The sequence below is a fragment of the Notolabrus celidotus genome, chromosome 1 (genome assembly GCF_009762535.1).
Source record: "Notolabrus celidotus isolate fNotCel1 chromosome 1, fNotCel1.pri, whole genome shotgun sequence".
Classification (NCBI taxonomy): Eukaryota; Metazoa; Chordata; class Actinopteri; order Labriformes; family Labridae; genus Notolabrus; species Notolabrus celidotus.
This window is the reverse complement of record NC_048272.1, coordinates 29,359,558-29,372,844: the sequence shown is the minus strand read 5'-3', so window position 1 is coordinate 29,372,844 and position 13,287 is coordinate 29,359,558. Positions and strand designations below refer to the sequence as shown.

The 13,287-nt window shown below is 38.3% G+C and overlaps 1 protein-coding gene across 1 annotated transcript in view; it reads left to right on the top strand.

Moving 5' to 3' along the window:
• The window catches only part of LOC117817130 (poly(rC)-binding protein 4-like), a 27,372-nt gene extending 21,867 nt beyond the window's left edge, over positions 1–5,505 (top strand). Inside the window, exons 11-13 of the mRNA XM_034689621.1 lie at positions 343–395; positions 2,210–2,379; positions 4,668–5,505. Of these exons, the coding sequence (XP_034545512.1) occupies positions 343–395; positions 2,210–2,379; positions 4,668–5,085 (641 nt within the window). The 3' untranslated portion in view covers positions 5,086–5,505. The remainder of the gene's footprint in view (positions 1–342; positions 396–2,209; positions 2,380–4,667) is intronic.
• The last annotated feature ends 7,782 nt before the right edge of the window (positions 5,506–13,287 follow it).

Sequence of the window (13,287 nt, the reverse complement as noted above, 5' to 3'; positions counted from 1 at the left end):
ATCATCCACTGTTTATAAATTGCTTTCATGTAATCAGCCTTTAAAAATTCACTCTGCTCTCTGCGGCAGCGTTTGATCCTTTCAGTCAGACATGTGAAAAACAGACTGTTACATCATCTTCATCATGGGGCACAGTTTGCTTTGTGATCCTGTGTTTCAGGACAGTTAGTGTGTCATAATGACAAATATAAACAAATCTCTCTGTTTCTCCTTCTCTCCATCTGTCTCGTTCTTTCAATTTCTGTTGATGTCTCTCTCTCTGTGTATGTCTTTTTCTCTCTCTCGCTCTCTCTCCATCTGTCTCTGTCTCTCCATCTCTTTTCCCCCCTCTTTCTCCTTTAGGAGTGGAATCCGCTTCACAGACGACGTCTCAGGAGCTTCTTATTCCAAATGATGTGAGTACATATAATCAGCATTATTGCTTTCATTAGCATTTGTTAGCTTAGAATGGGCTATATGGTCTCTGTTTGTGCAGCTTCCTCCTTCAGTCCTTTCAAAATACTAATTCACCTTAACAGTCAAAAGAAAGCCAACAGGAAATAGTTTTATTGTGAAACAGCCTCTGCTACTGGCCTCTGCTAATGATAAGCTCCACCCATGGTCCCGCTCCCAAGCTGTCATTGGACTGCAGGATGTTTTCAGTATTCCTGATTGCAAGAAAAAACACTGTTCAGTTATCCAGCCATCTGCTGCCCCCTGCAGGCCGGTTCTGAGCTGTGAAACTTATCAACAGTATAGTCATATATACAGTTACTATCATATACAAAATAATAAGATACAGAATAAATCCTAAACAGAATAATTATATATCTAATATATCCTATACAGAATAATTAAGTACAGTATACATACTAAACAGAATAATTATATACAATATATCCTATACAGAATAATTAAGTACAGTATACATACTAAACAGAATAATTATATACAATATATCCTATACAGAATAATTTTACACAGTATATATACTAAACAGAATAATTATATACCGTCTATATCCTGAATAGAATAATTATATATATAATATATCCTATAAAGAATAATTAAGTACAGTTTTTATCCTATACAGTATATAACATAAACAGAGTTATTATATACAGTATATACCCTATACAGAATAATTATATACCATAGACTCTATGCATAATAATTCAATATAGTATATTACATATACAGAACAATTATATAGAATTAATATTATACTTACAATTTGTATCCAGTAAATCTGAGTTAAATAGAAAACTTTGGTCACATGAAAAATATCATCATTCATTGGAGGCAAAAACTAAACTAAACCAAAGTTTTAATGTACATACAGTTAATACACATATATCAAGAAATTACATGTTATATCTTTTTATGAAAGCTTTCTTTTATCTGCTTCTACTATTATTTCTTAATTAATTTAAATCTTCAATCAGAAACTAAATCATTTTAGTTTCAGGCTGCATTTATTATTAGACACAACTAAAGCAGTTAATAATGAAATGAAAATATGAACAATTTTAATTATAAAAAATGTTGAACATAATAAATGTTAAGTATGAATAGAAACGTGATTAGTGTCTCCATCAGCTTGAATAATTAGAATAAACATCTTTGCAGACTCAAATGTGAGACTCAGTTGGCTGTTTCAGAGTCAGTGGGTATTTCAGTGTCGTGTCCAAGGATGTCAGATGGTTGATGAAGAGGTTGTCTGCTGGGAGATCTGACCTTTGACCTTCTGTTTATCACACATCTGACAGCCTGTGCTCAGTCAATCACTGCTCAGCTCCTCCTCCTGGTACAGTTCAACACTAAGTGATATACAAAACCACTCGGACTCTTTTAGATCAAAGACTAAGACCTTTTTATTTGCCACTACCTTCCTATCTTAGCTTATTTTAACTCACTTTAAATGCAAATTTTAATTTATTTTTAATATATTTCTAATTTTCCTTTTCTTTTCTATGTTTCATTATATTTGTTATTTTAATTGTGCTCTTGTGTGCTTGTCTGAATGTTTCCAGTGCTTTTAATGTTTTAATGTAAAGCACATTGAGGTTCTCTCGTGTATGAAATGCACTATACAAATAAAGTTTCCTTGCCTTGCCTATCATACTCTTCACAGCTGTTATCTAAAGAGTAATACTGCAGTCATATGTGCTTCAGTGTTTACTGCAGCAAATCATTTGTGCTAAAATAATCCAGACTCATCTCCTCACAGCTGATTGGGTCAATCATTGGTCGTCAGGGATCAAAGATCAATGAGATCCGGCAGGTTTCAGGAGCTCAGATTAAGATCGGCAGTCAGATTGACAGCAGCAGCGACCGCCACGTCACCATAACTGGCACGCCCATCGCCATCAACCTGGCCCAGTACCTCATCACCTCATGGTAAATATACACACTGCAGAGAAGTGTCTACGTACTAAAGGTAGTACAAAATCTTCAATGACGCTCCTACAACCTCCCTCCTGCCTAAAAACAAACTTTACTGCAAGGACGTGATCTGGTTAGGGCGCAGGTTTTTTAGGTTTCTTTTTTTTTTGTTGGGGGGGGCTTCTAATGCCTTCATTGAGAGAATAGGACAGTGGATAGAGCATAAACTTTGAGAGAGAGTGGGGAATGACATAGGCCTACAGCATAGGGCCACGACTTGGAATCAAACCCGGGCTGCCTTAGGATTACAGTCTCTGTATATCGGGCGCACAATTTCACCAGTAGGCCAACTTGGCCATATTTTTATCTCATTAACTTTAACTCTGAAGAACCAAACTTCAGCTCTGTTTCTCCCTCTGAGGGTTTTTCTCCTCTGATGACTTTTTAATGAACCCAGAAAAGAGACAGAGTTCAGATCTCTGATAAAGCGGCTCTTTCAAACTTTCTTCTCTGAATCCTTAGTTCAATTAATCTGTACTAAAAAACTAAACTAAATTAATTCACAAGTAGCATTGACACAACATGCTGCTTAGTACAGATGATTATGTACTTCAATTTAATATCAATCTGCTTCCGATTAATGCTAAATTGGTTCTGTATTCACTACATAGTCGGGTGTAAAAATGACTTAACAAATAATGAAGACCTAAATCATTTAAAAAGTACCATGGAGTCAGAAGATTACAGCGCCAGGTTCCCAAAAAATCTGGGATGCTGCATTAAATGTTGATAAGAACAGAATTAGATTGTTTGTTAATAACTGAAACTCTATAGTTAATGAGAAGTAGTGCAAAGACAACATCTCAAATGTTAAAAGAGAATTAATGGTTTTATAAAAAAAGTATCAGCTCTTTTTAAATTTGATGTCAACAACACTTTTCAAACAGTTGGTACAGGGACAACACAACAGATAAAAAGGTGTGTAATGCCCCCCAAAAAAACACCTGGAGGAACGTTTCCCAACTAATTGGGAGTTAATGGTCAACAGATTAGTCATATGACTGGATACATAAAGGACACTCCAGAGAGGCTGAGTCTCTCAGAGGGAAATATGGGAAGAGGTTCACCACTCTGTGAGAGACTTTGTGTGCAAATAGTTCAACAGTTTCAGAATAAAGTTCCTCAGAGTGAAATTACAAAGAATGAGTGGATTTCATCATCTACAATACATAATATCATTACAAGATTAAGAGAGTCTGGAGACATCTCTGTACTAAAGGGACAAGGACAGAAAACCAAGACTGGATGGGCCTGATCTTCAGGCCTTCAGGCAGCTCTGCATTAAAAACAGACATGACTCTATAGTGGAAATCACTGCATTAAAAACAGACATGACTCTATAGTGGAGATCACTGCATTAAAAACAGACATGACATGTTAAGAAAAACAATGCACAAAAAAACCCTCAGCGTCAATAAAAAATAAAATTAAAAATATGTTTTTTCATCATTGATGAAGATCATCATGCATTTCTTAATTTTATTATTAATGAATTAAAATTCCTGATTCGAAACTTTGTGTCAAAAACATTTTCCTTAAAGGAAACGTTTTTAAAAAACATATCCTTTATATTCAGGCTGGACTCAGTTTAATCAGACCACCAGGAACTTTGTACACGGCTGACATATTTGTTGTGATTTTACTAATCTTCAATAAAAACCTATAAAGAGTTTAAAAAAAAAACTACGATAACTAATAGTCATTAAAGTTTGATCTATAATCAGATTAATTTTATGACATGATTTAATTTATTGCTTTGAGTTAAGTGTTACTTTGAAATATAACGGATTATTCATTAAGAATACTTTGAATGTTCATTAAACTGTTACACAGCCTTTACCAAGTAGCGCTGATGCTAACCTGGATGCTGGACTTTTATCTTTATGTTTCCTGTTCCTGAGTCTTTCATCCTAATTTATCTGTTCTGTTCCCTCCTCCCCCTCCCAAGCCATCACCCTGACTTGTACAGCACTCCCCCCATCTGAACAGCGACCCCCCGGTCAATAATCTGCTACAACCTCCAGCATATCTCACCTGTCTCATGATTTCAGTTTGATTTCATCAGATTCCTTTTATGGTGTTTAATTTGCTTCTTTTTTTTTTTTTTGGACATTTCTTTAATTTGACCCTCTAACCCTTCTCCATCTAAAAATCCCTCTCCCTTACCCCTCTCCTTCCCTCCCACCACCCTCCTCCCCTTCCTCCCTCCCTCCCTTCCTCCCTCCCTTCCTCCTGTCCTCCAGTTTAGAGACCGCCAAATCCACTGCCCAGTCCTCTTCCATGTCGTCTCCTGTTGACCTGACCATGAGCTTCACCCAGCCTACCCCCCCTACCTCCGCCTCGTCCTCCTCCTCCCCCCCCCTGGCAGCGATGGGCACCTCCTTGCCCCACGCTCCCATCGTGGGCGCTCACTACGCCCTCCCCCTCTCCAGCCTGCTGGGGGTGAAATCCATCCCTTACCTGGCCCTCTCCACCCCTTCTGCCTCAGCAGCTACTGCAGCGATCGGTGCTCCCATGATGCCCGGCTCCCTGCAGACCTCAGGGACAGCAGCCATCCCGGTTCAGGCTAACATGGCAGCAGCACTGGCGTCCTACACGGCGAAGATTTCATCAGCTATCGGGATGAAGAAGCCAGAGAGACAGAAGTTCTCTCCGTACTGATGAGACAACAAGTTTTCACCTGTGAGCATGCTTAGGAGGAAAGTTTCAGGTGACGGGCAGATTTTAAGTTTTCACTGTGATTATTTTTCTTTATTCAGACCTTAATTTGACTGAACGTCAGAGTGGGACGACTGGAACAAGTTCAAAATAATAAGACACAATTGTAAACCCTTTAAAGGTTTGTGTATGTGTGTGACTGTATCCAGGTACAGTCACACAGATGAGGTCATCTCTCAGCTCTTGGCTTGACTCTTTCTGGGGTTGTTAATAACTTGAATATGTCACAGATCAGCTGACCAAACAGAGCAAGATGTATCATCTGATGATCTGAACACTGTGAGGATTACACTTCCACTTCCTCTAACTTCTTAACAATCAAAGGCCTAAGCCAGACTCACAATTAGTTCTTTAATTTGAAAGAGAAGGAGCAGGAAGTGAAGAGTGGGGCCAGATTTAACAATCAGACTGATATCCAACAGAACAAACAGGAGTACAAATCCAGATCCTGTGACAGTCAGATTGCAAAAGTTCATGGGTAATCTCTGATGAACTTATCAATGTTAGCAAGTGTTAACACTGACAATGTCTACGTTTTATTTAAAAGAACGGATAAAGATAAAGACAACATATTTACACCTTTGACCTTTTCAACACAATACAGAAATGAAATCCTCTACTAAACAAACTCCAATAATCTTTACAAACTCTGAAATCTTGGAATAAACAGGTATAAATATCCAGACTGGTGATTAACCTTACAATACAAGTGTCAGACAGGGTGTGGGTTATTTGTGACTTTTATTCCTCAGTGATTATTTAAAATGAGACGACTCTAAACATCTTTTTCTGCCTCAAAGATCGAAGCTGCTGAGATTGATTTAAGCTTTGTTTTTTATGTGCGGCTGTAAAAGCCCCCCGGTCATGATCCCTCTCTCTCTATTTTAGTAGAGGAGTGTTTTTAAAAACAGCCAAGACCTACAAATCCTTTCTAATATCTACAGCAGACTCTGTCTCCTTTACTTTAAACACTGTTTTTATAAATCCTGAGGAACCACAGACTGTATAAATAGTGAACGTAGTATCCCTGACGTCACCTATCTGTTCCTGAGTGCTGTTTTGAAGCCAATCATCGGCATGAGCCATATTGGTAATGCTGAACTCAACCAAACTGTGTGAGGTAAAGACGCGGACTTTGAGCCTCCTAGCTAAGAGCTACAGTGTTCCCGCATGTCAGTCAAGTCAGTCATGTCCTTAAATGGGCAAAACTCGCTTTCCAATAATCCTACTCTGAGTCTGTTCTTTAATCTGTCTCTGAACTACATCACTCTGTGAGAATTATTTAATTTCACATATTTTTTTAACTTTAACTTATTATTTCACTTCATCACTCTGTTTAAATTATTTAAATTCACATATTTTTTACATTTAAATTTGATTAATGTGGCTGATTACAGAGAGTTTTTAATAAAAAAAAACACTTCTATTTAATTTAAAATATTTTTTGTGTGTAGCTCTGCCCTGAAGGGGCAGAGGGGTTTGAAGTTGTCTTGTAAAAGTAATGATGATGGTGGTGGTGATAATGATGATGATGCTCCTATTGAAGGTTGTTGGTCCTCTCAGCCTGTTAAAGCCATACAGACTCTCTCTTTATAATCTTAAAATAATGAATCAATAATCCCTCAGAGAGTTTAAATCACTAACACTGAGCTCACTGTTTTTATATATGATGATGATGATGATGATGATGATGATGATGTTTCTCTGTGTCTATGACTACTACCTGTCTTTTCACGACTTGATTTATTATTATTATTATTATTATTATTATTATTATTATTATTATTATTATTATTATTATTATTATGTTTTTATGTGATTTGACTGAACTTGTGTTTAAATTATTTTCTTACTTGTGGAGTATTATATTTACAGTATATCATCCTTTTTACTAACTTTGCTGGAAACAAATACTTTAAACATGCACACACACACACACACACACCACACACACACACACACACACACACAAACATGCAGTTAATGTCTGCACTGCGTGTTATCTACAGAACTATATTTTCTTGAAAGTCTCTGAAAGAAGGCGTTTGTGATGGGAGAATATCAGATCATGAAGAATTAAGCCTGATTTATACCTCTGCGTTGAATTGATGGTGTAGTCTATGCCGGACGTCTGTGTGGCTCCAGTACCTACGCAGAGGCTTACGCACGTAGCTGACTTGCACCTCCCCAAAATATAACTACACATCGAAATCAACCTGGACCGCAAGCCCTGTGATTGGTCCGCTTGGCGGCATTGTATTTCCTGCATTTACAGCACTTCCAGAATCCCCGCTCATCGTCCGCACATCACCCGTGTATTTCATATTCTCCTCTCTATTCTTCATGTCGGTTTGATAAACAGCAACATGTATCAGCTCTAAATTAACATAACACATTCAGAATTGCTGTGGAAAAGTAAACAGCCCCGATTATGAGAGAGACCACTCTGCCCTCAAGCCTTTCGGCAGAGTATTGCTGTGCGACACGGACACATTGAAGCACAAGTATGTGGTGCTCATGTCCGCGTCAGTCCCTGCTGCATAGGGGAGACGCAGAAGTATAAACCAGCCTTTAGAGTGTGTATTGCAGGTCTGCCACATCCAGTGAAACCCTCACCTTACTGAGCGACGCTGAGTACGACAACACTACATCTGAAAGTTCTGCTGTGAGTTCTCAGTTTTTTGTGCAACCACTCATGGGTGGGCGGAGCCTGTCTGTCTTGGTATCAGGTTACACACATGCCATGCACTGCAAAGATGGGAAACACAAGGACAAGAGTCTCCCTCTGTTTAAAAAGTAATCACACACAAAAAAGCTTAACAACTCATGTTTCTCATTAAAAAAGAAATGTAAGTGACAAATTGAAATGCAGTTCAGATTGTGTTTGGATGCTTAATTCTGTCAGACACAAATCATTCGGAATAAAATGGTGATCTTAAAGAGAGGAGATTGAAATACAATATCAGATTCAGTCTCTATGGGTTCTATCTAAGTTTAAGTTTAGACTTTTTCGTAGTTTTGGGACTTTAACTGAGATCATCTTAATCTGTTTCCCATGATCAAATTTTAGATAGCATATGAACCGATGGATTAATGATCCCTGCTGTCGAGCGAGACCGATTTATGCACGACTCAGCAAAATGTTTTATATTGTAGCTCTGTGGCCGAGTCCATCCTTTTGAGAAAAACCTGGTTTACTTCTGACTGTTTTTAGACACTCAGTTTACGGTGTCATAGAAAAATGCTGCATGTTAAACTGACACTAAAACACACACACACACACACACACACACACACACACACACACACACACACACACACACACACACACACACACAAACACAGTACAATGTCAAAGCAATACTAAACGGCAGGGTTAGTAGCTTTACAGATGAATCTCTGCGTCTGTTGTGGTTTTGAAGTTGACAAACTGTTGATGCAGAAAGTTTCTGTTTCCTCTCTTTTAAAGAAAATAATATCAACAATGTAAAATATTTAACACTCTTGTTTTTTATAAGGTGTAAACACTGAACTGATCAAACTGTTGATACATGTTTCATCTCATCTCTCCACACTCATTTTTCTGTGTCTTGAAATTGAATCTTCATCTGCATGTCCTTGACTTAAATTGTGTCTATGCAAAAATACATTGTGTGTTTCAGAGAGTGTGTTAATGTGTGTGTGTGTGTGTGTGTGTGTGTGTGTGTGTGTATGGTGTGTGTATGGTGTGTGTGTGTGTGTGTTCAAAGCTATGCAGCTGTCACAGAAGGGGCATTAGGGTCTGTTTTACACTAAATCTGCCCTGATTGATTTTTAGTTCATGAGCTGTCACTTAATGCTAACACCCCCGCTCTGTAAATGTAACATGATGAAATATGAATAATAAAATAAAAAAAACAAGCTTGCTTTGTTTCATCATGGAGTTTCTTTATTACAGCATGTTTACCTCGCTCACTTGTCTTCTTTTATTTAATATGCTTCATTGGAGTTGATGTAAATGTGCAACATCAAAGTTCAAGCCCTCCAACAATCAAACAAGTAATGCCCTAAAACACTTCTCATTCGGATGAAAAGGTAAAACTGGAAACAAGAGCAATATGAAACGTCCATATCACTGAAAGAACAGACATATGAGACTAGAGCTGCTTGAACCCAGATGAGTATACAATACTATATTCACAAAGTAAATGCAGCAGTTTCTTTTGTCATAGAGTAATCCAATATCACAGTATTATGAGGCGAAGTTTGTAAAGTTGTGCATACTCTTCACATTTAATTTTGTTGTGAAAAATTAAGTTGTAATCACTGTTAAATCAAAATGCCAAATAAATCTAAATGGTAAATGATTAATCTAAATGTTTAATTTAAATCTAAATGTTTAATTTAAATCTAAATGTTAAATGAAAATGTTGGTTGTTAAATATAAATGTTTAATGTTAAATGTTAAATCTAAATGTTAAATGTCTCTGCAATCCTTAACATTTAGCTAATATGCAAAATCCCACTGCCGCCTAGCAGAAGTACCAAAATAAAAGCTTCTTAAAGCGATACAGATATCCCAACCATAGTCTGTCATCCTGACTCCTACGGGTTACTAGCCGGACTGCTCGCCGTAAAAACTGTTGGTAAGGCAGTTTTGGAGGCCACAAAGAGATTTCAAAACTCTCAGAGACAGTACTGACTAAGTCTATGGCACGGACAAGCAAAGTTGTTAATGCTAAGTCTGTATCGGTTTATGAAGCTTTTAATTTGGTATTTCCGCTGAAATTGCATATTAGCTAAATATTTAGGGTTGCAGAGCAACATTTAACATTAAGACGTAACTTTTTACATTTAGATTTAACATTTACCATTAAGATTTAAAAATCAACTTTTAGATTAATATTTAGTATTTGGATTTAACAGTGATTGTAACTAAAATATATATTTTTAATAACAAAATGAAATACGAAGATCACAAATATTGCTCTAAATGTGATTTAAAAAAAAGTGACTTAAAACTTCACACTACGTTTGTATGACGTTTTGCAGCTCAATGTGGAGAATTGTAGTTGTTATTTTCAGTGTGCACAACTTTACAAACGGCGCCCCATACAGTATCAAATGAACAAACTCAGCCAACAGTGTTTATTGTTCAGTTTGGTTCAAGTTGAAGAAAGACGATGATCTTACAGATAAATGCTTATAACAACGATGTCAACTGTGTTTGCTCCTTTAAAATTACCATCATCCATCAGCTGACCTCTGACCTGCAGCTCTGATGTGGTCCAAAAGCTAATCCCTTTCAGAAAAGAGTTTTGTGCTAAACATTTCCAGTGTTGACCTTTTCTTGAAACATGTTGGCTTCAACAACCAGAGATGAACTTGATGTCTGTGATGTCTAAGTGCTTTTCTTTGCTGTCTGATCTCCTCTGGAATAAAAAAAGCAGATAATTGTGAAGTGACAAAGCTAAACAATGCTGTGATCTGCTCTTAGATGATCAAAGACCATTGAAGGAATATATGTATGAATATAATCAGGCAGTTATTGACAGTGCATGCCCCGTGTCTGGGTGTGATCAGTAATTAACTTTTATATATATATACGTCAATAAAAAACACACAGTCAAATCAGAGATCTATGATATATTATCAAACATTTGCTCAAGATGCCACATGAAGCTAAGGTTGTACAGATCTTCATTTTCTTTCAAATAAGAGAAAATGTGTCTCCTTCATCCGATGAAGTCCCACATGTAGCTTTCTGTCTTTGAGGCAAAGTTGGAGTCCTGAAAACTTCCCATGGTTTGTTGTTTGAGTAGCTAAAGAAGGGTAACATTAATAAATCAATCTTTATTTATAAAGCAACAAATTACAACAAATGTTATCTGCAGACTCTTTACAAACAGAGCAGATCTAGACTGTTAGTGCTCTATGTTATATTATTAACAAAAACCCAACATCAAGCTTCATCAAGAGAATATAAAGAATGTGGCTCCATCTGGTGGTAGAAGCAGGACTGACAGAGTGTCAGAGAGCAGTGTGTGACTCTGTGGTGTAAAGCTTGTTGTAATGGATGAACATGTTGTGTATGTGTGAAGGTGGGAACTCTGCAATGAATCAGTGTGAGGACAGAGAGGAGGGAGCCCCTCCCTCTAAAAGCACTCTGTGAGAAGAACATGAAGCTCAGAGGTGAGATGAAGAACTCTACCTGTCCATGACTCTTCTCCATGTCAGAGCACAGCACTCACGTCACTGTGTGTGTGTGTGTGTGTGTGTGTGTGTGTGTGTGTGTGTGTGTGTGTGTGTGTGTGTGTGTGTGTGTGTGTGTGTGTGTGTGTGTGTGTGTGTGTGTGTGTTGAAGGTCAGAGCAGCAGCATGTACCAGACTCTCCTGGACCTGGAACTGGACATGGATCTGGACCAAGCTGTGTGTCCTTAAAGAGTGATCGGTCTGTGGGCAAACCTATCGACTTCAAAGATGAACGTCAGTCTGATCATCCAAAGTAATAATCCATCACAGCGTTTTTATCAGCATCAAACATCAGAAAAGTTTGTAGTAAATTTCAGAAGCACTCAAACCTAGAAGAGTTCATGTTTGTTCATCAGTGTTTGTGATTCTGTAAGAATCCAACATGAGAGATCAGACTCTGCTGGACCTGGACCCAGCTGTGTGTCCTTTAAGAGTGACCAGTCTATGGGACAATGGGTTGAGTTCAAATCTGGAGAGATGAGTGCTGATGACAGGTAAGACTCTCAAAGTGAACTTCCTGTTGTTGTGTCTGAAACATTTCTAACTGGTGTTGGTGTTTTCTCTGTGAAGTTGAATAATTGTCACTTGTTGTGTTTCTATCAGGATCCAGTAAACAGGATTGGAGGCAGAGATAACTGTACTCAGCATGTATCTTCATGTGTGTCCTGTGTTTGTAGGAGAATCCAGCAGTGTTTCTACCAGGATCCACTAGATAGAATCTATCACATCAACACTGTGTCATTATATTATATATATACACTGCATGATATTATATCTGTTCCAGATATGTTCTACTCCTGAGAATCAGAGCACACACTGAATGTTTCTGTTTCCTGATTTCACCACAAACATCATCTCTGCTTGAATCTTCTTCACACTCAGTGTTTGACTTACTGAATGAAGCCTTGTTTCTGAGCCCCTACGCAGCAGGGGCTGACGCGGACATGAGCACCACATACTTGTGCGTTGATGTGTCCGTGTCGCGCAGCAATTCTTCTCCCAAACGCCGGAGGGCAGTGTGGTCTCTCAGAGCAGAGGAGGAGCAGAGAGGCCTTTCTGGAGATCACTCTGCACTTTCTGAGGAGAATGAAGCAGGAGGAGCTGTCTGACTGTCTGCACAGCAGTAAGAGGATTTGAACATGGGAGAGGTTTACATTTCAAACTCTGCTGTTAAAATGATGCACACATTTGTATCACATCTGTGAGCTGTGAGAAACTGTTCACAGCTGATGTGCTGAAGATATTTCAGAGAGGAGGAAAATCAAATCCATCCTGATGCCTGAACGTATAAATTAATCAGACTGATTGTAGCTTCAGATCATTCATCACATTTCTCTTTTGTTCTTTCAGGGACTTTTGGTCCAGAGTGCAGACGTAAACTGAAGTCTCACCTGAAGGAGAAGTTCCAGAGTGTGTTTGAGGGGATCGCTAAAGCAGGAAACCCAACTCTCCTGAATCAGATCTACACAGAGTTCTACATCACAGATGGAGGGACTGGAGAGGTCAATAATGAAAATGAGGTCAGACAGATTGAAACAGCATCCAGGACACCACACAGACCAGAGACAACTATCAGACAAGAAGACATCTTTAAACCCTTACCTGAGAGAGATCAACCAATCAGAGCAGTGCTGACAAAGGGAGTGGCTGGCATCGGGAAAACAGTCTTAACACAGAAGTTCACTCTGGACAGGGCTGAAGACAAAGCCAACCAGGACATCCAGTTCACATTCCCCTTCACTTTCAGAGAGTTGAATGTGCTAAGAGAGAAAAAGTTCAGCTTGGTGGAACTTGTTCATTACTTCTTCACTGAAACCAGAGAAGCAGGTCTCTGCAGGTTTGAAGAGTTCCAGGTTGTGTTCATATTTGATGGTCTGGATGAGTGTCGACTTCCTCTGGACTTCCACGGCAATC